Genomic DNA, 27,973 nt, shown 5'->3' with positions numbered 1-27,973 from the left:
TCACACATTTTTATTTTAAGTAACAACCACACTTTGTGTTCCGTAAATAGGAACAAAGCATCCCCTACCTTGAGTTTATTCAGCTGCAGTGATTCAAACAAAGAATCAACCTCGTGATTGTCGATGACGGTTTCTCCCCTCAGGTTGCAAGCAAAAAGAAAAAAAAAAAGAAACTGTACATGAAAATTGAAAACACTGGATTTTTTGGTCTTCTGGGTCACTTTTCTTTTCCGTCTTTTAAAAAGAACTGATTTCTCAACACTAAGAAAAAAAAAATTTGGGATTTAAATATCGCGGCCAACTCTTGAACCCAATTCACCGTAATATATGCACGAAAAGACGGCTGGAGAATCACGCAGTTACGGACGGAGCAACGGTTGTCGCTTGCGCCGCCTCTGCCTTGGAGGCGGTGGAGGACTCTTCACTCGCAGCAACTGTGGTGGTCGATGACGTAGAACTCGACTCTGTCGATCCATTTGACGGTGTGGATTGCATTGCCGCCTCGCTGGAGGTGGCAGTGGACTGAGTACCCGTCGTCATGCCTTCGGAAGCCTGGGAAGACGCCTCTGTAGCCTTGGAGACCTCGACGCTAGTCTTGTCCGCTGACTCGACAGCTTCGGAGACGGCCTCTGGCGTCGCTTGAGTCTCAGAGACAGCCGGCATCTCGGTCGAAGCCGCAGCTTCGCTCGCCTTCGGAGCTTCCGTGCCACTGGGGCTGCTGCCGCTGCTTTCGCTGGTGCTCTCAGAGCCCAGGGAGGTTACCTGGGTGCTCTTCGTTTCTTCGGGAGCTGCACGCCCGGCCAGTTCCGTAGCCCCGGCGGTGGAACTCTCGGTAGAGGAAGGAGAGGCCGTGCTAGCCGCCACTGTCACGGACATCGCTTCGGTGTTACCCTTGGCAGGCTGGGATTCCTGGTTCTCATCTTTAACCGGAACCGCTGTCTCGGAGCGGCCCTCGGTGTCGGCTGCCTTTTCGACGACTGATTCCGCTGCAGCGTCGGTGACTGCTTTGGGGGCTTCCACTTTGGTTTCGTTCACGGAAGATGCAGCCTGCACGGGCTCAGCTGGATCTGCCTTGGCTTCCGCTCCAGTCGGTGTGGCCGTGCTGCTAGCGGTTGACTGCGTGGCGTCCTCCGTGGAGGATGGGACAGATACAGGCGCGTCATTCTGTGCCTCGACGGCAGCGTGACTTGTGGCGGCGGTGGCGGCAGCTTCGGTGCTTCCCGATGCCTGCGTAGAGCCCTGCAGGCTTGGACTGGCAGTGGCTTCGGGAGTAAGGCTACCGCTTGTGACGGGGGCCATCGTCTCGGCAGCGGCGGCCATCTTGTCCTTGGTGTCAATTTCAGTGGTGGGGGCGTCTTCCCTGAATTCCGCAACCGGAATTGAGGACGTCTCAGATGCTTTCTCCATGGCCTCGGCAGCGACCACAGCAGCAGTCGTCTCTGGTGGCGAGTTCGTGCTCTGCGAAATTATACGGTACACGGAATAAATGAAGTGCGCAGGGGAATGTAGTACCTGTAAGGCTAGCAGTCATTTAGCTTATGGATTCAATGCTCTCAAAAATGTATTTCTACAGAATACAGGTGCTACATTTTGCATCCGTTTTTCGCGCAGCGTCTGCCAAGCCTATGAAACTTTCGAGGAACTTATTAGCTGTCTTTCCTTATGGAATAATAAATAGAAACACTACCCGAAAACTACTGAGCGGTCAAGCGGATGTCAGCCCGAGGTCACGGCCTGGTCTCCCCTTACTCTGAAAGATACGTAGAATGGGGATTCGCGTTAATGCAACCTTGGCGCTGCCGAAAACAACATAAGCGAAGTCTGCGCTTACTCACATAAATGACACATGAATGCCCCTGATTTGACGCCGCCCGCGCTCTACCCATGTACACGACCTCACGCGAACGCGACGCCCGCGCAGACTCATTATTCCAGGCCGCATTACTTCAGCGTTTGGGGGACACCGGGGTTCCTTATGCGGCTATGTGATCATCTCTTCGCTTCTCCGAACATAAGATGCGTATGGCAAGGGCTGGATGCGGCATCTCTGACACACAGCACCCCCCGCGCGCGAGAGGTGAGCGTGCTCACGACTGAACGGCCATTGTTGCTTCCTGTTCGCATGCATGACAACGAGCTAGGAAGGAGCGCGCGCTCTCAGTCTCCCCGTACCTGATCGCCCGATCGGCCTTCCGCTTCCTCCTGGCGAGCAGCCGTCGTGGACGGCTGTGGAGCGTCCGTGGCTGTCGCGTCGCTCTTGCCTCGCTCTTCTGTCGTCGTCGACGTGGGCTTGGACTCGTCGGAGCGCTCTGCAAGCAAGACCGGCGCGGGAACGACTGTCGTTATGACGATACACTCGGTACGCAGTGTAAATATCGCGTTAATTAATACTAAACAGAGCAAGTTAAGTGCGTGGTAGTTTAAAACAGAAGCCGTAAGTAGAAGTGTGTCCATGCTCAGTTATAATGTTGTATGTCCTAGGAATGTAATAGGAAACCTCTATTTTTAAAGTATTGAGTATCTACATCCATCGGGGAAATTTGGATATGGGTGCAGTAAACAACGAGATGCGACACAATTTGCAAAGAGTGGTCATCTTCATGGTTGCGATTCGAATGCTCAAGAATTAACATAATATTTGCTACTTCGTAGGAGCTTCAAGCACACCATGTTCTTCGCCCATAGCGACAAATAGCCGAAATAATAAGGTTCGACTTTGAAGCCACATATGTTGCCTTATATAATATGCACCTGCACCTACTTATATTACAAATGCCATGAGACCTGAGAACATTGTGAGCAAATGCTGACCAGAGAGCACTCGAAAAAGATGGTAAAAGTTCTATTACAACCACTACTACGGTCGGATACAACTCAGGTCTGCAGTAAGCGGCACACGCAATTTATCTTCGTCTGAAAGTAGTCCATTATGAAGGCATTTCTTGTTACCTAAGTAAAAAAGCTAACCACCAGACCAAATTAAATGTGCAAGAGTTTCGATGTTCTGGCTTGTTCGGTGTTGTCAGACATTAGAAATTGATGCTGTTTACTGTTAGGCGAAGTAATGCACAGGCCTCATACCACACCTATAGTTAGCAACCGCCGTTTTTTCTTAAGTTGTATCCTAATATAAGGAGGTGGAAAGATGCAACTGGCTCTGCAAATACAAACAGCTAGATCACTGCTCTCACGGGTATGGGGCGCTAGTGCCCTGTCCTGTCCTTCTTTTCTCTTGCGTTGCCTTTTTTGCGCTTAAGTAACTACGAGTATAAACCAACTAGCCCCGAAACGCATATTACTGGAATTCTTCTACGTCACCTTCGTGTTCCTCGGCTAAAGCCTGTTGACTGAAGCATCATGCATGCGTCATTGGCTATGCCGCTATGGTTTTGTCGTACTCAAATTGCTTACTCAGCTGTCCGCTATCTTCTCTTACAGCAACCCCTCCCGCACTCCCAACAAACAGCCCACAAGATGCACAGGCGGCGTAGAGATAAAGCAGAACCGCGGTTCGCATCACAGTGCCATATGCAACTAGATAAAAGAGTCCTAGTACCGATGAAGTTGAATAAAAGAATAGAAATTACAGGAACGACAACGCACTTCTCATCAAAACAGGATTTGGTGATCAAGGTGTAGTTCTCGACCAGAACCCCCTCTTATGAATACACATATTGTCCACCCCCTAATTCACCAACAGCTCCGGAGAAATTTATCACGCTGCGGTGGTCAGAGAATTAAAAATATCTAGTTTCGGACAGGCTGCTGCAGGGAACTGAAACTGGCAGCATTTAACACTACAAACTTATCCAGACAGACTAGCCTGTTAGTGTTTTTCGAAAACTACAGCGGTCATTAAACGGAATGTCACAGGACTTAATGAAGTTCGGAAGACTTATGAAACATATGTACGTGTGAAAAGCGGGAGGTGCTATGTTATCATGTTTTTTGTCGGATTCGCTAGATTTTGGTATGGGGATACTTGATCGATAAGTATATATAAGAATCGTGCAGCGCAGATACCGGTAGACACCTTGCCATAGACATTCATAGTCCGACCGACTCCCATATGGGCACCCTTGCATGGGTTGATTGACGATTCGACTGGTCCGACACCTGACATGTGGCTGGCACAAGTCGTTAGTATTAATTATTCGCTAGATCTCGCGCAGATTGGAATGTGATCAGTCCCTCACTTGTGTGGTAATTCGGAAGCCGACAATATTTTCCCCAGAAGCCGCCGCTTCATAGATCGTGACGGCGACACGTCAGGAAAACGCCTCAACGGGCTCCTCGAGATGTTGCATAAATAGCAGTGACTGTATTGGTTCGTAAGCAGGAAACAGGCCGGCCACCTTGTTCCAGTCGGGACTACGACATAGGCTCTAAGAAGAGGAAATTATTCATTGCCAAGATATAATTAAAAGCCAAAGGCGGCGATGTCATTATTGGCGTGGATAAGATTAGAAAAAGTAGCCGAGCAGCAGTCAAGATAATCAGGATGCCAGTTGTGAAGCTAGGGATGTGTAAGAACCAGACAGCCCATCGATTACGAAAAAGAGGCAATTAAAAACATGGACACTTAAGCTCCATCCTAAAGGTATGATGTAATAACAGCATACAGTCCTCTCTAATTACACTCACTATTTGCATGGAGTCGTAAGATACCGCTATACGTGAAAGTACCACGCGACATGCAAACCGTGTTCGTTCCCAAGCCGTCTAAGCGTACCTTGAGCGGTTTAGATTGTGACGTGTCTGGTTCGCAAACCGAAGGCCCTGGGTTCGAACCCTGCCTATCACCAAAGTATTTCCTTAAGCGAAAGCACTTGCTTCATAAGATCCATTTTATTTAAGACATGCTGCTGCGTCAAATTCGCATTACATGTGTTGTTTGGATCACTTCCACTCCACTAGTGACGCCACATTTAACGTGAGATGAGTTATTTGAAACTATGGAGCGAAGCATGTGCCGATGACATCACGGCCCCATCGACGAAAATCCGGCGTCAGAACCAACACTGACGCCGGCTTTTCGGCGACAAGAGCTCCTTAACGCTATCGCATTGAAGGTCATGCAATGAGGGGGGGGGGGGGGGGGGGGATGACTGGTGAGGGTGCGGCAGCTGCAGGTTTATTGAAGGAAGTTGGGGACATGGCGCTAAAAAAAAACCTCACACCCTCTCTGTGTAGGGCCTCAAGACCACGGGTGCACCGGAATATCGGATAATTCTAACCTAATATTATTCTATAAGAAAAGGAGGGCGTCAAAGACTTGAGAATTAGCTGATCAATCATTTTAGAGTCTGTTTTTTACGAGGTATTCCTACGGAAATAAATGGCCCTCAGATTTTAGCCAGTCAAACTGTCGTCCTTGCTTTCGTAAAGACAGCTCAACCATAGAGCATAATCAAACTATCTATAAATGAAAACTAAATGTGCAGAATAAAACCAAACTCTTTATGTAGCCTTCATACATTAGTAAAATGCAGCACAGTCGAAACCTCAGAAATGTTACCGGTATTACGTAACCAAGTTTCAGAGGAGGCGTTATGCACTGGAAACTATCATTTGCAGTAGCACAGCGGCCATAGCCCTTTATAGAAAGGGATATAATTCGAACCAGGAATGGTGTCAGACAGAGACACTCTATCCACCGCGTGAGAACAGGAGGCAATCAGAGACCCTTATAGGCAACGGTTCAACTAAGAGTTAATACAGAGCAGACAGTCATGCCTGTTTGTCAGTATCCCTCAGGGTTAAAGTGTACCTATAACAGCTGTATATCTCTCCGACATTTACCTATGAAACAGAAACGTTGTAGGCAAACGAATAAGGTTGAATAGGCCAGCGCAAGGAGTTGCCGAAGGGAAAATAATAGATGCAACGTTGGCAGACGGGAAGACAGCAGAATAAGCCATGGAATAAATGCAAGTAAATGATATCCTAGTATAATTCAAGAAGAATAAATGGGCGCGGTCAAGGATTGTAATGCCGAGGACTGATGGTCCACTAAGATGAAGGAGGGGATTCAGAGAAAGGTAAAGTGTAGCAGAGGCCGTAGAAAGGTCCAACGGGCAGATCAAATTTGAAAGTTTTTGGAGTGGCACACGACATGACTAATTGTAGAGATATCAAGGTAGGCTTTCTCCAGCAGTGGATGTGGTTAGATTATGATTATTCCTCTCTCCCAGAGCGGAATTTCAAATCGATAGTTAACCTCCTACCCTTCACTTGCCTCGGCCTTCCTCTACGATGTTGAATTTGACACTGCTGCACATCTTGTTTCCTGCTATTGAACCACCGATGTAAATATATCTTACTAGTGATATTGTCGCCCACATTATTTGTATACGAACCACTCCCTTCCATATGACCATGTGGTTATAATTCATACGACGCTACAACGCCACCCAACACCGTAGACGTGTCGCGTGCTTTCGCAGCCTGATGCACAATGGAATAAAATTTACATTAAAACGACTCGGTGCCCCTTCTTCATTTAAAACATTTGCACTGACATCGTGTTTTGCACGATTTTGCAAGCATATAGCCTGTTTCCTTATCCAAGGAGCACGTCTAAACAAATCCTTACCCTTGGCGGCCTCCGACGCCACAGATGATGTCTCAGGGTTTGAGGTAGCGGTCACTCTCACGGGTTTGTTGTCCTCGTCGGCCTGCATAGCCGCCATGGTCACGGCTGAAGTAGCAGTTGACGTGGACTCCGAGGAAGAAGCGGAGCCCCCCGTGGAGGACACCGAGGACATTGTTGTCTCACTGGCAGCGGTAGTTGTCACGGACGGCGATGTGCCCTCCCCGGTTGCGACAGTGGAGCTTGCGCCCTCGGATCCACTCTGCAGCTCCGACTTGAACACGGTGCTGCTGCTGCTCTCCATTCCAGCTGCGGTCGTGGGGCTGGGGTCGGTGACGGCGTGGATGCTGACTTGCGTCGAAGAACCGACCAGCGTCATGACGGGCGCTGCTTGGATGAACGGCCAGATGGCAGTGCCACACACCAGGCATGCCAGCGGCAGTAGTTTGGCTAACCCCTGGATATGAGAGAAGTAGAGGAAAGGTGCACGGGTTAGACACAACGGGGTAAGTGAGAGCAAGAGGATCGTAGTAACAGCACGCGGTGACAAAACTTCACTGAGTACACAATGCCAACGTTTGTGGCCTCATACGGTCTATTAGCTCTTTTCCTTTCGTCTAGTTAAATGTGTGCGACTACAGCCCAACTGAGCATAACCGAAGTGTTTATCGACGCGCACACAGAGAGTAGATAAGGTCGGATAAAGCCAGGCACAGAGAATTCGGGCGGTAGTTGACGAGGTTTGGCTGTCGGCGGCACGAGCGATGGAATGGTTGCCCTTTGCGAACTCCGTGTGCACAGTATAGGTCCGGTCACCCTGCGTTCGACCTCCTGCCACCGTGTGGTCTCAAATTGTTACCGTGTTACGAGAAACTGCTCCGAGCGTGTCACCATACGACTTACCCCATGCTAGGGTGAAGCCATCATCTCAAACAAACAGAAAAAAAAAGGAGGGGGAGGGGGACACTTTTAAGCTTCGCATTTACCGGTATGACGTGGCAGCGTTAAAAGCTCCTGCCTGCGGCTCTCCTTAAGGATCCTTATCCACGTGCATGTCATTTGCAAAACTCGCTTAATCCCTAATCTCTTAATCTGCGCCTCTATAAATCCCACATATTATTTTACATACCGTGACACGCTGCCCCATTATGCGTAAGACCATCCGAACTGGATATAAATCCTCGTTTAACCAAACCATACGAACGTCACTGCGTGGCCTAGAGGTAGCATGTCTGACTCGGAATGCAAGGATCCTGGAATGTCCGATTCCCCTCACCCTCTTCATCTGATATGAGAAACCTCATTTGGCAGCTCCTACTAATATAGGTAACTAGTAATATAGGTAATAGGTAATATAGGTAATACCCTACTGAAAAAACTGTAAGGGGCAATAACCTCACATTTTCTCACACAATCTCATACAATTCACGTAAGAAATCACGTACAAGTCACATATAATTGCATAAGTTCTCATATTTTCCTGTACATTATCATAAATTATGTACGATATTTTATGATAATGATGTGCACCGTATGAGACTCTATGCGATTAAATGAGATTTTATGAGGTTATTGCCCCGTAGAACTTTTGGTTTTTCAGTAGGGTAGTTACCGACATTCTAGTGGAACTTAAGAAGACGAAATGGGCATGGGCAGGACATGTAGTGCGAAGAGAGGATAACCGATGGTCGCTGAGGGTAACAAACTGGATTCCAAGGGAAGGAAAGCGTAGCAGGGGGCGGCAGAAAGTTGGGTGGGCGGATGAGATTAAGAAGTTCGCAGGGGTCAAGTGGATGCAACTAGCACAAAACTGGGTTAAGTGGAGAAATGGGAGAGGCCTTCGCCCTTCAGTGGGTATAGTCAGGCTGCTGATTATGATGATGATGACTAATATAGGCCATGCCTCTTGGTCGCATGTCGTACAATACTACGACCACCAAGTGTGTCCGCACGCGTCAACTGCCAGCTACCATGTGTCAGAGCCATAAGTCCGTGATTATTCACCCACAACACCGAAGCTGGATTTGAGACATTTAGCATATCACGGACACGTGGTACTAGCGTAGACGTATGCTGGTTTAGCGGACGCCCGCTGCACACGCGCAGTGCCAGAGGGGGAGGTAAGGTGCGGCCACCACGCGCGTGCGGGAGGCGTCTCGTGAACCCGTATGTCTATGCTAGCACATCTCTGTTATGCTAAACTCTCATTATCTGAAGAACGGATCCTGTAGTGTAATCGCGTTAAAGCCTCGGCCACCAGATACCTAGGCCATGGAGGACTTGCCGGAGAAGACTCGCCAGGGAAGAAAAATGAATGAGTATGGGCCAGCAGGTTATGTGAGACCTTGGGGTATACGTGCTAAATGAAACTAAGTGATCTGGTCAGACAGGAGTACTACTTCGTAGAGGTGCTTTTTATCTCTTCGTTTCTCGGATGCCTGCGCCAGGTGGCACTCTCCCAAGAACGCGCTGTGCGCGATTATTTGATGAGCCGCAGGCAGGTATAGTTAGCAATAAACTAAAGGTAGGTTACTAGCGCAAGCCGATAATTGGTCGACGGTGTTTATCTGTAATACACATCTGCTGTGCAAAGCCTGCAGCACGACGAATGTCGTCAGAGGTCAACGCTAAGCTTTTAAGCTACAATTATGAACTGAGTTTTCAAGATAAGACTCGGAGGCATCAAACTTCTATCCTTCTTAACTTCATCTTGTGATTGGTCTTGTGTTTAGTTACAAAAATATACTCCACAACAAAATATGTTTTCTTTTTTCTCGCGAAGGAACAACGTTGGACGGTCATTAATTCGGGCTGAGCGCCATTGCACATTTAGGCTCTATCCGACTATATCAAGAAGGCCCATAAACCATACATAAATTAGGTTACACAGCTACAATTTATTCTGAAAGACATGTAACCCAAACCAGCTGTGCGTAAGTAATCGAAAAATTTCGCGTCACCACTGGTAATTACAATTTTCAAAGAACCTCATGCATAAAAGCTGAAGGGGCTCATCAGCCTAGAAATATATATATATATATATATATATATATATATATATATATATATATATATATATATATATATATATATATATATATTGTCACGAAGACAGGGTACCACAGAGACACACAGTCAAGGCAGGGGTTCACGGGAAACAGTAACACAGAGACACAGGCTCAAGAGTCCGCAGTCCTAGCCAGCTGAAGCGCGCGAGAGTCTCCAACTTCTTCGTCTTTCAAGCGCTACCTCAAACCGCCAGGTGACAATATATATATATATATATATATATATATATATATATATATATATGAAGGAAAGAAGCCAACAGTCGGCGAGGCCAAGGAAAGCGTTGGGGATGGTACTTTATGTAGTTTTTTTTTTAATGTTTACTTGGATAATCACAGAAATTAGTAATGTAATCTGTTTAGGGGAAAGATAATTAAACACAAAGTAGAAGAAAAAACAACGTGCCGATGGTGGGATCCGAACCCACGACCTCCGAATAACGCGTCCGGTGCTCTTCCAACTGAGCTACATCGGCCGCTGTCCCCCCTGCTACTTTCTTGGGTATCTATGTTGTCTGTATACGAACCTTGAGAGTGTTCACCAGCGCCACCCTCAGCCATAGCGGCGGACGTGGGACGTCCTTTGTTACCGCCAGCGTCACGTAGAACGTGATCAAGAGCGAGGGCGAAAGCTGTGCTAGAACCCTCTTACGCTACCTATGGCTTCAAGACTGCCAGAACCGAGACCCCCGTAAGCTACAAGCAGATCAATCAAGGGGAAATGAGGGTGCTCGTTATAATACATGAAGGAAAGAAGCCAACAGTCGGCGAGGCCAAGGAAAGCGTTGGGGATGGTACTTTATGTAGTTTTTTTTTTAATGTTTACTTGGATAATCACAGAAATTAGTAATGTAATCTGTTTAGGGGAAAGATAATTAAACACAAAGTAGAAGAAAAAACAACGTGCCGATGGTGGGATCCGAACCCACGACCTCCGAATAACGCGTCCGGTGCTCTTCCAACTGAGCACTGCAACTGAGCCAACAGTCGGCGAGGCCAAGGAAAGCGTAGGGGATATTACTTTATGTCCTTTTTTTTAATGTTTACTTGGATAATCACACAAATTAGTAATGTAGTATGTTTAGGGGAAATATAATTAAACACAAAGTAGAAGAAAAAACAACCTGCCGATGGTGGGAACCGAACCCACGACCTCCGAATATATATATATATATATATATATATATATATATATATATATATATATATATATATATATATATATATATATATATATATTCAATGCCTGAATACCATCACTAAGCTTGTCTTCTTCTCCGACGGAAATAAAATGAAAGGGGCACCAAGAAGCATAGCTGGATCATGTCCCATCTCTTCGCTCGTAGAAACTGGCTGGAACACTTTACTCAGGATGTTTACCTTGAAGCCTTCTAGGGTCAAACAGGACTCCGCGCGGGGTGCTAGCACGTCCTTATTTGCATGATGAATCATTGGAGGGGTTGTTCCTTGAACGCAAGGATGAGGCCGCTATTTATAAGTCAAATCATCGCTGCAACGGTGCCAAAGCACCTCAACTGCCTATTTAGGGCTGGTTATAACTGCTATTACCCTCCATATGCGTCAATAACAAGAAACGACATAGTTGTAGTACTGAGCCTTGTGAAGGTCATTTGTGTTAATTAAGGATGCACTAAGGCTTCCTGATAAAGCACTGAACCAAAAGCAAAACCTCTTCTGCGTTGCAGGCGCGTTGTAACGGAGAAAGCTGGCACAAAAAGAGCTTTCGCACAGGAAGGAATCATCACTCAGGGAAATTACTTGTTTTCAATCACTACCACTTAGATATAATTGCATGCGTGGATGAAATTTATAAAGTGTAAACCAATAGCAAGAAAAAAAAAACTAATAGAGGTGATCGTTTTTGCTTACTAAAACAGGGACGGTTACCTACGGTGTCGTAAGGAGACATAAAACACTAAAATAAGTTAAGCAACGAATGTTGCTGCTATCGACGGTATTAGTTAAAAAAGCGTCCTTTAAGTTCCTAAGTTTATTTTATTTTTACAACTAACGCATGTCACGCTGTGAGCACAAAAGGCTAGAGTACACTGCGATCGGAGAACCCCTCTGAGTCCTCTAGATGCACTTTTATTTTCTTCTGTTGAGAGGTCAGACCCGGAATTCTCACATGACATCGGGATCTTTGCTCTGTTGAGCGAAATTTCAGTTGCACGTGTGCGAGAGCTCATTATCTCAGTCCCAGTATCTCTGTACCTTCATTTTTCAAGGGCATTCTCTTCCCATGGAAACGCAGGCGAGTGCTAAGAGTGGATGCAAACCGGCAGTGCACTATACCGCAGCCTTTGCTTCAGTGCCACACCGGCTCGAGGATCTTTCTGAGGGACAAAAACAATAAAAGCAACATGCATTCCTTTTTCATTGCTACACTTAATGCTGTCTCAAAAAACGACAATGCCGAGTCGAGGCAAGCACGTAAGACCAGCCAGTCCTTCCACTTTCTATTTCCCAATGCACGAGCTAACTCAGACCTTCCTTTTTTTTTTTTATTATATTACAGGGACGGCCGGGTGACGTAGGCAGTGAGCTCCGAGCGGTACCCTGTTGAGTTTTGGTTAAGTAACCAGCGACCGCAACAGAGGCACTTCTTTGTGCAGGAAAGATAGGAAAGCGTCAACAGCGCTCTGCGGGCGATTTGTCCGACGATATACTGCTGCCTACGGAATTCCGCGCCACCACAAGCGGTCAGCACCACAGCGCCGACGCAACTCGCCAAGCGTGCAGGGGCGAGCGCGTATGCGACGGCAAAGGTGGGGGCGCAATTGGGGACGCGGGTCGCGTACGGCCCGTCGACCTTGGCGGGCCAGGCTTGTCCTTTTCATCTCCGTCATTGTTATCGACTACAGCGGCCGCCGGTGGCGGCCGTGGGCAGCGATCCGCGCATCGGAGCTCGCAAGCCCGGTGCATGCGCTGGGCCCTGCCTGTGATCCTGCTGTGTGTGTGTGCATACACCCACAGACAGAGAGGGTCCGTTTCGCCGTGTAGTCTGCAGGGCAAGCACGTAGCCTGAGCTGCGCATCTGGGCCCAATCTAGATATCCAGGCCGAAAGAACAGCATTCAGCGATACACGGTCCGACTCTGTGTGAGCCTTTCGGTGCTTGTTTTGTTTTGTTTCTGCGACAAAAGGTCTAATCGAGGAAGATCCACGGAAAAATACAGTGTGTTTTTCGAGCATACGTCCCAAAATAACACACTGCTTACTGCGAGCGATGCAGCGCTGGTTAGCGCGGTGGAGCGGATTCTATCAACGTTAGCCGAGAGCTGAAAACGTGAGGCGTTTGCACTGTTTTCAGCGTTCCTGCGTGCGGGCACTTTGAAACATGACCGCGCCGTCTAAAGCAGCTTATTACTCTTTGAATTCACCCAAGAGGAAAGCAAAGCAGGGACCTCGGCAGAGAGCTGAGTGTATGGCTGACACCAGGAAACTTGCAAGGGTAGCGTGGCCCAAACAGGCACAGGACAGGTTTGACTGGAGTAATACGGAAAGGTGCCTTCTTCCTACAGTGGCCATAACTAGGTGGATGGTGATAACTGGCTCATCACAAGGTAATCCAGATAAAGTGCGCTATGGAGTAACTTGCAGCACGTAATTAAGGCTCCTTAGCTGGCGTATGCGCACCAAGATCAAACACTTTGGGAAATGAATGGTGCCACGCAAAAATAGCCATTGGGAACTGCATCAAATGGGTTGCTGGGCGAGTTGGTGACTGATCACGGTAGAATAATATAGGGCAGGAGACGGGACAAGAGCTCGTGTTGTGTCTACTTCCTTATCCCGTATCCTGCGCTGTTTTCTTCTACCATGATAGCCATTGGGAAGTACTGCACGGGAACAGCGGTGATTTTTGTGATTTGTTCGAAACAAAGGTTTAAGCCACTGCGTGATGTCCCGCTTCAACCTAATGTGCGCTGCAGGACCTTACAGTTTTTTTTTTAGCGGTACCTGCATACGATGTGGGCTTCTTCGAGGAGAGTACCTGAAGCCATATTAAGCACTAAAGACAATTAAAGAATAATAAAACTTAACGAAGAAAAAACCACGAGAAAAGAGGAAACGCTGTATTCATACAACTTCGACAGACAGCGCAGACTATTCTTTTGTCCTTGACAAATCTACATGGCAATCAACATTCCCAGACAAAATTCTTATCGCCAGAAACTAGAACACGAGCTAGCGGGACGAAAAAATGACGAAGCGGCAACAAGCCTGATAATTCAGACACCTCGTCATAGTACCTTTCCAAATGTAGCCTATTTTATTGTAGTAGAGCCTGAACAGGTGGCATCAGTGTTACAAAAGGCGAATTTCACTGTGTTTGCCCGGCGCAGTCTAGAAAGCACGGAAGCTCAGTCAAGCTGCAGTAAAGAGTGCAGAGAACCTAAAGGAATCCTGGCCAAATGAGAAGAAATGTAGAGTATATTTAAACTGCGAACAGTTGTCATCAGACGCAGCGGATCATCACCAGCTTTATAAAAGACGACGTGATTTAAAGGCAACAACGCGTGACCGTTGCGGACCATTCTTGCATTTCATGCAGCGAGGAGACTAACTGCAAAAACGATCTCAGCGGGACCGCCGCCTGGAAAGCTCAACGCTATGGCGTCTAACGTGCATCTCTCACACGCGGCGGCCCATATATTCCACCCGCTTGTTACATCTCCTCCTTTGTGTTCGATATGCCCGCGTGCCAGGCGCCTTTGCACTGCTCGCCCAGCTTTCCATTTCACTCGCTCACGCACGCAGTCAATGCGCCGCGGGAACAAAAGCATGACCTGCGCGGAAGGCGCCGCCCTCTCCCCCGGTGGTGGCGAGTTGCTCTCGAAGACGACGACGCCGGCGAAGACGCTGCGCAGGTAATGGCCGAGCGGCTACACTGCTGCTATTGTTTGCCGCGCCACCACACGCGAGCTTGAGTGCGCCGGCATGCCCGCACGCTTAAGTCGCGCACAACAACGCGGGACATCATATGGGTCAAACGTTCTCCGGCTTCTCTCCACTTTCACTGCGAGGGACAGGGGTAGCGAAAAACTACCGTTAGCTTACTTCCGGCGTTACGACGGCGCATTTTGCGTCTTACAAAAAGAAAAAAAAAAAGGAAAAGAAACCAGGTAAGGATGTGCAGTAGCAAATAATTTACATCTTAAGATCAAGTTACGCGATGACGGAAGCAGACATCTGGATCATGTTTAGTCCAGACTGCGGTTCCGCTCGCCGAAACAACGTTGGAGCACTATAAACTGAAGTGTTCCTTGAATGTTGCTTAATTTTACACTGCACTTACTAAACGTAAACCATTAGTCCATACGTTGTTGAACTAGTTGATGTATTTCTGTCTCAACTAAAAGCTAATAATTTTGAATGTTATCGTGAAATGTACGTCTCCCTTATTTTTTTTTTTTTATTAATTCTTTACTTCTCAATTTTTGCCATGTGTAGTTGGGACGTTGCACCTTTATACTCTTCACATATATTGTCATACCGACGCTTTAAATTCTGACCCGTTTTACAGCCGAATTGTCTCATTTAGTGTGACGTTCCTGTGCGTGTTTCTTGATTCTCTGTATTGCAGTGTGTTCAGCCTTGCTCATTCCTGTAACAGCCTCTAAGAGAGGCTAACAGTATGAATAAATAAGTAAATAAATAGATTATACTCTCGTTATTTGCTTTTTTTTTCTTGCCGCGCTGGTACGGGCGACTACCCCCACACACGTCAGTAGTGAATAAATTCATCATCAGCATCATCATCAGCCTGACTATACCCACTGCAGGACGAAGGCCTTTCCCCTATTTCTCCAATTAACCCGGTTCTGTGCTAGCTGAATCCAATTGACCCCTGCGAACTTGTTAACCTCATCCGCCCACCTAACTTTCTGCCGCCCTCTGCTGCGCTTTCCTTCCCTTGGAATCCAGTTTGTTACCCTAAGCGACCATCGGTTATCCTCTCTTCGCACTACATGTCCTGCCCATGTCCATTTCTTCTTCTTAATTTCCGCTAGAATGTCGGTAACTTGAGTTATTTCTCTGACCCACTCTGCACGCTTCCTATCTCTTAATGTTACCCCTACCATTTTTCATTCCATATTCCTCTGAGTTGTACTCAATTTAAGCGGAACCCTCTTTGTTAGCCTCCACGTTTCAGCCCTATAGGTGAGTACAGGTAAGATACAACTGTTGTATACTTTCTTCTTACCGGTAAGCTGCTAGTCATAATCTGCGAGTGCTTGCCAAATGCACTCCATCCCAATCTTATTCTTCTTGTTATTTCCTTTTCATAGTCCGGATCTGCGGTTACTACCTGTCCTAAGCAGACATATTCGCCTACTGCAGGAATAAATTACTGCAATAAAATTACTTTGCTTTAAATTCGGAAGTAATTAGGATGTAATAATTTTCTCTCGCGCTGTGTTAGTTTGGTAATACAGTGAAAATTACTTTAGAATAGTAATTTCGCCACAACAGTGACTGGGAGAATTACTTTCCTTGAAATGCGTAACTGCTCTTGGTGCCGACAAACCTTTGGTCTTTTATCCGCAGCGTAGGCGGCGGCCTGTTAAGAGATACGCAAGGTCAAAATAATTCGTCATGACCGCAGGTCTGAGACAGCAGGGGTCCTGTGATGTTGGGTAGCCGCGGCGCGTGTACGATAGATGGGCAAAATGTACGTGTAGCGAGGACTCCCTCCCCTCCCCCATGCAGCAAGATACAAGGCTTTCTTTGTGGCACTGAAGCAGCAGCGGCGGAATTCGGAATTCAAAACTAATCAGTAACCTGCGCAAAGCCATTCCCATGGTTACGTCGACTCCGCTGCCAGCGGCACTCCGTACGTTGTTACGCTCGTCGCCACTGGGCGCGGAGAAGCGGACAGTTATGCACGTGGTCGGATAATACCCGAGCGCAGACAGCCGAGGTAGATTCTTGGGATCCCTGTAGCAATAAATAACCTGCTTCACCGGCTTCAAAAGTTGGAGACAGCTTCGGGCAGCAAGGCGTTGGGCTCGCCGCGCGTTTCGGTTTTCGGCACAGCGACGGACGAGTGCTTGGTCATGCTTTTATTTTGTACTGTTTTATTATTGTCTTATATTTTAATGTTACGTACTTTTAGGAAAGAAACAGGCGAAAGGATAAAAGGGTGAAGCGCAAATCTGGGAAGACCAAAAAATGTGTTCGTCACGTCTATAGGGAGGTAATTTGGTAGCTTTAGTTGTGGTTTTTTGCTTGAAAATTGAAAATTAATATAAGATTAATTTTGTTACTTTTGCTTACTGAGATCTAATGGAATTGTATTTTGTGATAATTGGTAATACACCCAGAAATTTCTTTGAACCAATTTCTTGAATAACATTTTGAGCTTCATTTTTTCACATATTGTGTAAACGCACCATAACAATCGACATACGCAGGTTATCCCTCGGCATACTTGTGTTGTTTTGTTTTTTTTATTTATATACAAAGACGCACCCTGTTGGTTTTCTATGCCAGTCATAATTGGTATGACCACAGGACAGACTTCAGATGTAAAACGGTTTAAACTTCGCGTCCGAAGTTTAAACCGTTTTACAACTTCTCACGCGAAGTTTAAACCGTTTTTGTAATGTTTTCTTAAATTTCTATTGTAATGTTTCACATTTGTCCCACAATTATTCGTTCGCCCATCGATATTTTAACGGCGGTTCTAGCTACTGCATGCGAGCGCGGCATAAACTTTAACAGCAAATTTTTGCTAATTGGAAGCTTGGACCATTCCCATGATGATGTGCGCAACTGTATATTACAATATTACCCAGCGGCCTCACGATTACAGGGTACCTCAGAAAGCTGGAGTTGTTTATTTAGCTACTTTTACCCGATGTTTAGAAAAATTATTAATAATGTAATTTGATGACTTCTGAATATAGCATTGGCATTTATGCATCATAATTGGTTTCGAGCAATTGCAGGGAACGATATATATACTGTGATAAAACCCCCTTATCTTTCTCTTTTTGTTTATGTTTTGCTTTTTCACGCTGTTTTATCAGCGCCACGCTTCGTTGCGGAGTAATTAAAGTGTAATATTGTTTGCAAAAATATTGAACAATCAACCTTGCGCTCATGGTTTATATGCGAAACATCTGCTCTTCAGTGCATGGACCCAGGTATGTTGCACGCAGATGTGCCCTGCACTTTTTTCTTCGCCCGAAGGCTTTCTCAAACGGCATGCGCTGTGCTTGAAGTGTGTAAGACTCGAAGTATTAACGCCCATTCACGAATTTGTCGTGTAACTCACATGCGTCAGGAAAATTTGATTATTGAAATTAGCAGTTCACGGAGGAATATGAAGCGCGCGACGATGCTAAAAATAAGACGCCTTTCGCCAGTCGCCTTCTTCAAAGACAAACCTTGACTTAAGTATGGCAAAAGTTAGAAATAGAGATTATAAAATAAAACCATGAAAACCTACCAACCTTCATAGAAATCTAAGTACATCAGATGGAGGCAGTCAATTTAATGTTCAGTTTTAGTTATATATATATACATGTATATATTCTTAAAAAAAGCACGCATCTTACATTCAATAGAAGGAATAATAGGAACAACATTTCTATACCTAGAACAAACTCCTTTCATGTCGGGCACATTTTTCACCGGGCTTTTTCTTCGCTCACTCTTTCTATTGAAAACATTTTTGCTCTCACTGCCGCGGCTTCCTCTACCGCTTGGCAGACCAGGAACACTTGGCTTGGTGCCACCAGATTGCGAGAGCAGGCGGAAGTGCATACGTGATGTCATGTCTTGGATTGACTCAAGGTGAGTCAATAGGTGAGAATTTTCATTCAGGTGTCAAGCGACGTCACTCATCCTAGAGGCTCCGTCCACCACCTTCTAAGTGGCATGAAGCGTATTCGTATGCCGCGAGATGTAGGAGGACAGGCGCAATCCGAAAATGCTTGCCACCAGGATGAGCAACCACCTTCGGCCACGTTCTGTGAGCGACAATTTCACCAGAGTTCGCATATCGGTTAGTGCTCCCCGCCACACTAAATCTTGAATTGCATAAGCGTCACGCGGTGCCCATTCATTATATTCTATGTCAAAAAAGAATTTTTTTTTTTTTTTCACAATCGACTTAAACGACATTTATGCTTAAACGATGGTTCCTGCTATAGCGACAAGTTCAAGGGCGAGTTTTTTCGTTCTCAATAACGCACATCTCTTGAGCGAAAACTCCCTCCCTCTTACTTTCTTTTTTTTTTTTTTCTGAATCCTTCTTCAGTTTCAAAGCGTTTTGAAACTGCTCACACGTGCACCCGCTTATCCACGTTAGCTGCCAACGTTTTGAGACGCTTCCCAGGAACCACAGCCCCGCATTTTACGAAGTCCTGTACAGCAAGCACATCCCCCTTTCGTCACGGTGGTCAGTGACATTTCCACGACAAACCACTGAACGTTCTACAGACATGTCAATACCCTCCCAGACGAGGTCTGCTCGGATCCACCCCTCGCTGCCCCATTGTTACTCCGGGTGGATGACCATTGCACCGGGCTAAACTCTCTGAACTGTTTCCAGCCGTTGCTAGCCCACATCGAAAAAAAAAAAAAAATGTCTGACGTCTTTGTTTCCCCTTGAGGGAGAGCACTTCGGGTTGGTCAGCAATATTTTCTACTTCTGTAGAGTGGGTGGTTCCACCGTTTCGGAATGTCCGGGCTCTATGAAAGCATCGCAAACCATGTGCGTGCGGTCCCGAGACCCCCGCCCCCCTTCTTTTCAGGACGTTCAAAAGAGATGGGGTGCCAAACAAGTAATCCGACAGCTGTCTGTGATCAGTGGTCCGGGGCTCTAGCTTTAACGGCTTGTTCGCCTGTGTTGCTGGTTTCGTGTACTAGCAACGCTTGTCTTTGAAATCAAATCCGATACAAGCGCTGCGCGGTCTAAAAAAAAAAAAAAAGAAAAAAAAGAAAAAAGAAAAAAAAAAAAACATGAATGACGCTGTAAAGAACGGACGTTTCACGGAAGGGTGAAGAGATACCAGAAATTAAAAGAGAGATTGGAAGGTCTTCACTGCGCACGCCGCAATAACTCTCTCTCCCTTCGGTAAATATATATATATATATATATATATATATATATATATATATATATATATATATATATATATATATATATATATATATATATATATATATATATATATATTGCTTAGTTATAACTGATATATGGTCATCTCCATCCAGGCTTGTTCTGAGTGCTGGACATCCTTCGCGAATATGCTAATTCTTAACCTCAAAATGGCCACAGTTAAAAAAACAAGCGCCTAGCAATATAAGGCTATAAATCCCCACCTATAGTAGGACAACGTCGTAGTGCAAGCTTGTTTGGGATCCTTATGTTGGAATCAATGTACGACTAATACAAAATCAGCTTGTGAGGAACTCTTTGTCATCCTAATCGTTATAAACTGCCGCCACTCCTATAATTACCGATGTCTGTGCATTCCTTGCACAGCAAGCAAGCAAGCAGTACACTGCAACATGATTTCGCACAGTTGAAATAAGCACATCACGAAGTGCACTTTTCTTTTCCTCGACATTGTAAAAAATCTAGCAACATCATGTTCACTAGATGAGAGATGAGTCCCAGAACACAATAAAAAAAGTCACCCGATGCTTTGAAACGAGCTATGCCTCGAAAGCATTGTGCGCACTTGGCATGCCGTGCAGCGGGGAAGGGAAGTCTTTTTTCGTACACGACGGCAACTCAAATTACTTAGTTCCTCACTCGCAACTCGCCTGAGCCATCGTCCACATGCCACAACAGTTTACAAAAAGCGTATCTCAAATTGACACACGCTCCAACAGATATATCTATAAGTGCACCCTCTCGGGCAAGAGCTTCCAGGTGGTAGTGCCTGATCTATTTTAATCATTCGAGGGTCACCTACGGCAACTCTGGAAGAACTCAAGTCCTGATCCCTTGGCATCTTTCAGGGGTACCGTATACGTGCTTGAACGGCTGGTTTCGTGCTTATAACCCTGTGACCAAGGCTGCACACCACATAGCCGAACCCACGTGAGAGTGAACAAGGATTTCTACTTTCAGCGCGTCCATGCGCTCCATTCAAACAAAACGATTCGACCAGCCTTGATCTGGCCCCGTGGACAACATGGCGTGGCTTGTGAATTATTTCCGAGCTCGACTTCACCTTGATGGGGAACGGAGGCTCACGGTGTATGAGCGCTGGGTAAAGTACTTTTCCATTTTTACCTGATTGTTAATGACCCCCAAAGCTGATTAACAAATGGTGCCGCCGCCACAGCCGCAGGTCGTCCCGTGGTCTAGTCGGCGCGGAAACGCTCCGCGACGCACAGCGGGTCTGTTAATGACCTCCGAACTGCGGCGTCGTCGTCGTAGCTGTATACGTGCGAGGCCGCGCCCCGAGATAAACAGGTCGTCCTGGCCATGCATGCACCTCCGGGGTTACCTCCGCTTGCTGCCTACCCCCGCCGGCTGGGCGCGCGCCGAGCAACCCATGAATGCATACATGCACCCGCGGCGCAACAAGAAACGAGCGGGATGAGCGCATACAGAGGTCTCTCCGTCGTATCGTCAGCGCTGAAAGGGTGTACTGAACTCCGGAGCTTCGCTCCGTGTCCGCGGATGTGGAGGAGTTGTATCTGTGTCGACAGAGAGCACTTGTTTTGTTATATACATTAGCTTGGTCGGGAACGTTGCTTGTTAAAAGTAAATAAGGGGAGATAAAAAGTTGCTACATCCACGCAAAACAGTCATGCAACGCTTGGACAGAATGAGGAAAGACATGGAACAACGATGTCCGCGCATAGAACAGTTGGCGCTTTACAGGCGCGTTCGAGTTAGCGGACGTTTATAAGGGTGAAGGAGTAGAAACGGAATTGAACGAACTTTCCGGTTTTTATTATTTCTTTTTATTTGGCTAGATTGTTTCGGCGTTTATTTGAATAAACAACTTTTCTTCAGTGGGCGTTGTTTTCCATGTATGATTTCTAATTATATTTTCTTCGGTCTAACATATGAAGCTCCTGTGGGCGGTCAAAACTGACGTAGAGTTTACGATGTCAATTTACCTATTGTTTTCACCACGAGTAGCTAATGTAGCAGTACTAAATAAAGGCTGTATTCCTTGCAGAACTAAAGTATACATTAAAAAAAAAAACTGAGCATGCAAAAGACACTATATATGGCAGCCCGATACAGAAACGTATGCGAAATTCCGGCCTAAGAACTTGGTATGTTTTGGTTGCACTTCGCGTTAAACGAGATGACCTTGCATCATGCATTTCTCGTACTGAAGACAGCCAAGGAACATTACTAGTTTCGGAAACAAGAACATAATACTTTCGTGTCGTTTATATATTGTTTTGCTTTCATAGGTGCTTTTTACCGTTTTAGATAAGTTGTCAATGTATCTAATGGAGCGGGAAAACATACTTGTTGTTGTTGCGGCTGTATGAAGAAGGAAAAGAAAATGCACGGGCCTGCTACTGGCTCTGTAGCTGAGCCACCTCCGCTGCCCCGTGCAGACAGAAGAGAAAATAGAGAAGAAAGAAACGGAAGAGGGAGAGAAAGACGTGCGCCGCAACAACAGCCGTCGTCCACCACCGAAGCGGTGGCGGGTGCAGTGACGGTCTGCAACAGATAAACGAAAATCCGAAGCTGGTTATTATGAGCAGAAAGCCTAAACGCTATCCGACAGCTCCTGGCGAGGCGGAACCTATCCCCGCAACGGCGTGTCGCAATGGCTCAAAGCTCACACCCACGGTACTGCACTCCAAAAAATAAAAAATAAATTGAAAAAACGTTTGTGTCATCGTCTTTTTAATTCCACATTTTGTTTTCCCGGAGCCTACATTAACTGCAGGTACTGAATAGCAACATTGGTTGCGGCTCGAAAATTAGGAATAGTCACTTTTTCTGTTGAAACTGAAGTTCAAAAACTAAATTTCGGCAATTTTTTGTAGTTTTTTAGCTTAAGCAAAAAAGTTGCAGTATCTATGCAGTCACTCCTGGAAATATTTTTCACTGGGAGCCGGACAAGTCTACGGATTTTTTTTTGTTAATTGTCTATTGCATTATACAAATGTTAAATGAATATTAGTTTGTTTATTTTTCTCCCGAGATGAACTGCAAATAATGATTGATGACATAGACAGGAAAAGTAGAAAGGTAGGCTTGAAAATCAATATGCAGAAGACTAAAGTAATGTTCAACAGCCTCGGGAAGGAACAGCAGTTTACATTAGGTAGCGAAATACTGGAAGTAGTAGGCGAATATGTCTACTTAGGACAGGTAGTAACCGCAGATCCGGACCACGAAAAGGAAATAACAAGAAGAATACGATTGGGATGGAGCGCATTTGGCAAGCACTCGCAGATTATGACTAGCAGCTTACCGGTATCGCTCAAGAGGAAAGTATACAACAGTTGCATCTTGCCTGTACTCACCTATGGGGCTGAAACGTGGAGGCTAACCAAGAGAGTTCTACTTAAGTTGAGGACAACCCAGAGGGCTATGGAACGAAAAATGGTAGGGGTAACATTAAGAGATAGAAAGCGTGCAGAGTGGGTCAGAGAAATAACTCAAGTTACCGACATTCTAGTAGAAATTAAGAAGAAGAAATGGACATGGGCAGGACATGTAGTGCGAAGAGAGGATAACCGATGGTCGCTGAGGGTAACAAACTGGTTTCCAAGGGAAGGAAAGCGTAGTAGGGGGCGGCAGAAAGTTAGGTGGGCGGATGAGATTAAGAAGTTCGCAGGGGTCAAGTGGATGCAGCTAGCACAGAACCGGGTTAAGTGGAGAAATATGGGAGAGGCCTTCGCCCTGCAGTGGGTATAATCAGGCTGATGATGATGATGATGATGATGATGATGATGATGATGCTATTTTTCTCATTTTGTACTGTCTAAGGGTGCATTTGCTAATACATATAAAACATGACCTGAAATGGGCATGCAGCTTCATAAAATTGTACACGTGAGGATTTACCGACTGCAATAAAACGTTTGGGCCTAATCTAGTCCAGTTTTGCTAATCATTCTCCTGTAGCGGGGTCAGTCAATCAATAGCTTGTGGTCTAGTTTAGTTTTCGGGGTTTAACATACCAAAGCGACTCCAGGCTCACGACACTATTTCTCTTGAAAGGCAGCCCTCAGCAGTGATTGGTGTGCACGTACAAGTAATTTGGTTAATATGGCTCTCTGAGGCTTGCATTTCAAAAAAAAACAAAAAAAAAACGCACAGGCACTGTACCACAGCGCAGGGGCCCGAGTTTGATCCTCACCCCGGCGGCCGCGTTTCATGCGCGATTTCAGACTGCATTAAAGAACCCCAATTGGCTGAAATTATTCCGGAGCCCTCCCCTACGGCTTTTCGCGTCGCCGCAGTCGATTCTGGGCGTTATAAACCATACCCCCCCCCCCCGTTTTCTCTCTCTCTCTCTCTCTCTCTAAGAAAGGGAATAATAAAACTGTCGCTATCTCACGGCGCTGGTATGTTTAGGCCCCCATCTCTGCTTTGGTATGCATTTTAGAAATGGAGTTACTTAAACCTAGCTGTGCGTGGTTACGTACAACATAACAGAATGTTTCGTTATGCGCAATCCAAACCGCTAAATGGGTCAATGGAATAAGGGCGGCTTTGCCAATTTTATTTTTAATAGTTCGACGAAAGTTGATCTTATGAAAACCGCTTTGGCGTATGTAATCAGCTTGGCCCTTTCTGCAAGCACGCTCCACTGCAGCAGGTATTCCAATCTGGTATAGTGTATACGCATCTGGCTTGGTAACATCAAGGCTGCGCGTTTAGCGCACCCAGGCGAGACCTTGGGCACTAGGCGAAGGTCTGACTGGACCGTTTGCATCTGACGAAAAATCCGTCGGCGGAACGCGCCGACAAGGCCAGTCGTCCACATGCATAATTCCTGGTATATAAACGGCATCCGCGAGAAAACTTATAGCCAGATTTTCCATCTTATATCCAGAACCCTTCGTATCTGGGGTTCACAATACTGAGAACTCGGAGGGAAAATCCGGCTTTAAAACCATGGATCCCATAAGGATTCTCATTATTTGAATTTTTTTTTCTGGTAAAATTAGTGACGATCAGAAGCGGTTCTTATCGCTCTCTCTCTGCCTCATCACTTTCACAGAATTCCTGTGTGCATTGTGTTCTTATACGCAGTAATGACTCCCACCGATGGTTCCGCACTTAACTGTTCAGTATATCTCGTCTCTTTCTTTTTTTCAAGCTCCTTCAACATTTTGCCCCCGTCAAAGGGAAGCTAATAGGGCACTGCCTAATGATCCTCTCTGTCTCCCCATTATTCCCTGTCATAAACAACCTTGAAATGGACGCCAACGCCAAGAAGGTGCTCCCCAGATCAAAGCTTTTTTTTTTCTTTTTTTTTTTATGTGGTGATTCACATATGGTTTGTCGACAGCGCATGCGCACCTTTGGTAGACCAGCCAGTTTTCGTGCTTTAAGAAGACTTCCAAATCCTGGCCGCAATTTAAACGCCTAACAGCCTCCATCAGCAAATCCTTTGTACAAGTAGCGCTGCATAGAGTGATGACGTCCCCCTTCTGATATTTGTTCTCGTGCTCCTTTCTGAACCCATTCTTTACGAACTTTTCTGCTAATTAAAACTGTATTGTAGATAACAAGCATCAGAAGTGGTTTAAATTCATCACATATTTGGGAATTACTCTCTGCAAAATGTACGAGACATTCACTAGTTGTCGTGAGGTGCCTGCACTCCTGTACAGCGGCCAACTAAACGTTATTATGCATTTTAATGCAGAAATCAGGTTTAACCCCATCTTTGCGGAATTACACACGTTGTACAAGCACAGGGTGAAATATAGTTTTGTCTAAAAACGAAGAGTCCTACATACACCATACCAGAGAAAGCTTACGGGACTGAGCACGAATTCGAGGCTCCAATTAGGGCTGCTACTGTTGCATTCTAAAGCGATAGAAGGCGATTGTTCAAGCTTTTTCCAATTATATTCGCGTTAAATTCCCCTGGCAGTCGACATAGTACACTGGATTCGGTGACGCGCACAACTTCGTCAGCCTGTTTATTCACATTCAGCCAAACAGGGTTCATGCCTGCAAGCATGTACGAAGGCCTTTCCCCAGTATGCATGTGCGTGGGCGCCTTTCACGTCATTTACTTTCCGTAATAACGCTGTGCAATAGGTATGAATAGACGTTTAAACATCCTTTTTTTCCCCAACCTTTCAATATATTTGTTTATGAGCCTTCTTACACTGTCGATGTCTCTCAGCAGCCATGACATTCAGTTCGAGACAGATGCACTGTTTCATGTCGCTTTAATAAATAAAACCTTAAGGAGAAACACAGATATAAAAAAAAAGTATAAGAATTTTCCTTGCTCACCAAAACCACACAACTAAACTTATTACAATATATTTAGAACCTGACCGCGCATATAATGGAGTATTGAATTTAGTAGCGGTCCGTCAAATTGACCGTGGTGCGAAGTTTGCCGTTTCAATTTGCAAACGGACACAGATAAACAACCCTTTTTGCACTCCATGGCGCAGATAAGTTCCAGTCAGCGCTGCACTGTCTGCAAATGTAGTACGCAGAGCATTTGACATAAAGCAACAATGAAAGAATTCCTTGCGTCCTTAGCAAAGCAAAATGCTCCTTGTCAGGCCTTAGTTGTTGCGTTATCACATTTCAGCAGCACATGCACCCGTAGGCGCTGAAAAAGCATTCATATCGAGCGCACCAGAAAACAGCCTATCCTTGACCTAAGAACCCCAAACACAGCCGCGCTTCTACCGCTGTTGCTCGCGCTTTATAACGGCATGCTAAGAAGAGCGACCCCGCGCTCGTATTTTGAGAGCTGTGGAGGCACGGCCGCGATGGTCGTGCGCGGAATTTTAAATAGGGTGTCGCTGGCCCGCATAGCTCCGGGCCGTTATCTTCGTAACGACGGCGAAATGACTCGGGTGCCAGGAAGCGGAGTGCAGAACTGGTGTCGGCCGCTTTCTCTTTCGAATCTCGACCCTCCAAAAATGTGATCGCTCTCCGCGACATATCGAAGGAAATTCAGGGTCGTGCGCTTTCTTTTCTGGCGGCTCGCTAATTGTTTTTAATCGCCCGTTCCATCGCGTGTCTCATGTTTTATTCGAATTTCCTATACCCTCCCCCTCCACTCCACTTCAGCTTTCGGAACAGGTGTACTTAAGTGTAGATCTTGCTTCCCTAATGTTTCTCAGACCGCACATTAGGCGCCTGCGTAATATGAGCCGCCGAGTTCATGAAAGAAGCAATTTTCAAGACCACTGACTGTTATAAGTCCGTTCCCTCTCATACATATTTCCTTCTTTAATGCGAAAAAATAAAGAATATCTCTAAATATAATATCCTAACACGGCGAATAGACTTATCACGGTGACCGTAAGATTTGTACGCTTCGCTCATTAAAGGTACTGAGGCCACAAACGAATACTCCCTTGAAACCAGATTTTCCTTGTGTCTCAAGCCTATATGGCCTGATAAAGTGAACCACGGACGTTGTTTAGACGTGCATAAAAACAAGGCACTTTCAACTATTTGTGTGACTCACGTTAAATAGGACGCGTAATCGAAGAGCTTGAGAATACGAAAAAATAACAAAAGACACATACGCTTACTTGTCTACAAATATTTCCCGAATACGCTCGCATTATAAGTAGATGGCCCTGGGGGTTTAACCATTGAGAATGATAAGTAGAGGACAGATATATCGCTTTCTCTGTCCTTCCACGTCACACTTCCGCTTGAGTTGTTTTGCTTACGGGAATCCCACCTTCCCGCACACATTAGAGCGTGCGTTTTGACTCTTACAGCGAGATGTCCGGATAAGCGATGCAGCGACAACACTCACCATTCCGGACGAAGTGGGCAGGAAGTTGGTTGAGTCAAAGAGTAGTCTCCGGCGGAGATCTCAGGGAACCACAGTCGGAAGATCGCTCCGAAGGACCTCGAAGTGAAAGGCGAAAAGAAAGGGGGGCTATATATCTTCACCCCGAAAAAAAAAAGGTACGTTGTCGAAGGCCTGCTTCCTGAGAAGTAATCGAGGAAAGTATTTCCTTTTTTCTTTTCTTTCCGCACTGGAAGTAGCGAGTGTAGTATAAGGCTGTCTTATCCCAGGACCGAACGGGTAGGCTCTGGAGTCTCGACCAGGTCGCAGGGAACGGGCAGAAGAAGAGAGAAGACCCGCGCTCAGTGTGCGCGATCG

General features: G+C 46.0%; 1 protein-coding gene across 1 annotated transcript; it reads right to left on the bottom strand.

The window, feature by feature from the left end:
• On the bottom strand, positions 1 to 27,973 carry LOC146190686 (uncharacterized). Its single transcript, XM_084601068.1, has 4 exons — positions 27,620 to 27,973; positions 6,596 to 7,049; positions 2,173 to 2,309; positions 1 to 1,458 (listed from the first exon to the last, which is right to left on the bottom strand). Exons 1-4 carry the CDS (start codon positions 27,620 to 27,622, stop codon positions 352 to 354), a joined length of 1,701 nt encoding a protein of 566 aa, XP_084457194.1. The 5' UTR covers positions 27,623 to 27,973; the 3' UTR covers positions 1 to 351.

This window comes from Amblyomma maculatum, chromosome 4 (assembly GCF_055883805.1).
Source record: "Amblyomma maculatum isolate TAMU_Amacu chromosome 4, ASM5588380v1, whole genome shotgun sequence".
NCBI lineage: Eukaryota > Metazoa > Arthropoda > Arachnida > Ixodida > Ixodidae > Amblyomma > Amblyomma maculatum.
The sequence above is the reverse complement of the archived record's forward strand: the minus strand, read 5'-3'. Positions and strand labels throughout refer to the sequence as shown.

What these genes read in the sequence shown, in the direction of transcription:
- LOC146190686 (XM_084601068.1), bottom strand. An exon ending in GGCGTCGGAGGCCGCCAAGG is followed by an intron (nt 2,310 to 6,595) that starts GTAAGGATTTGT and finishes TCTTGCTTGCAG; the next exon opens with AGCGCTCCGACGAGTCCAAG. An exon ending in AAGGCCGATCGGGCGATCAG is followed by an intron (nt 1,459 to 2,172) that starts GTACGGGGAGAC and finishes ATAATTTCGCAG; the next exon opens with AGCACGAACTCGCCACCAGA.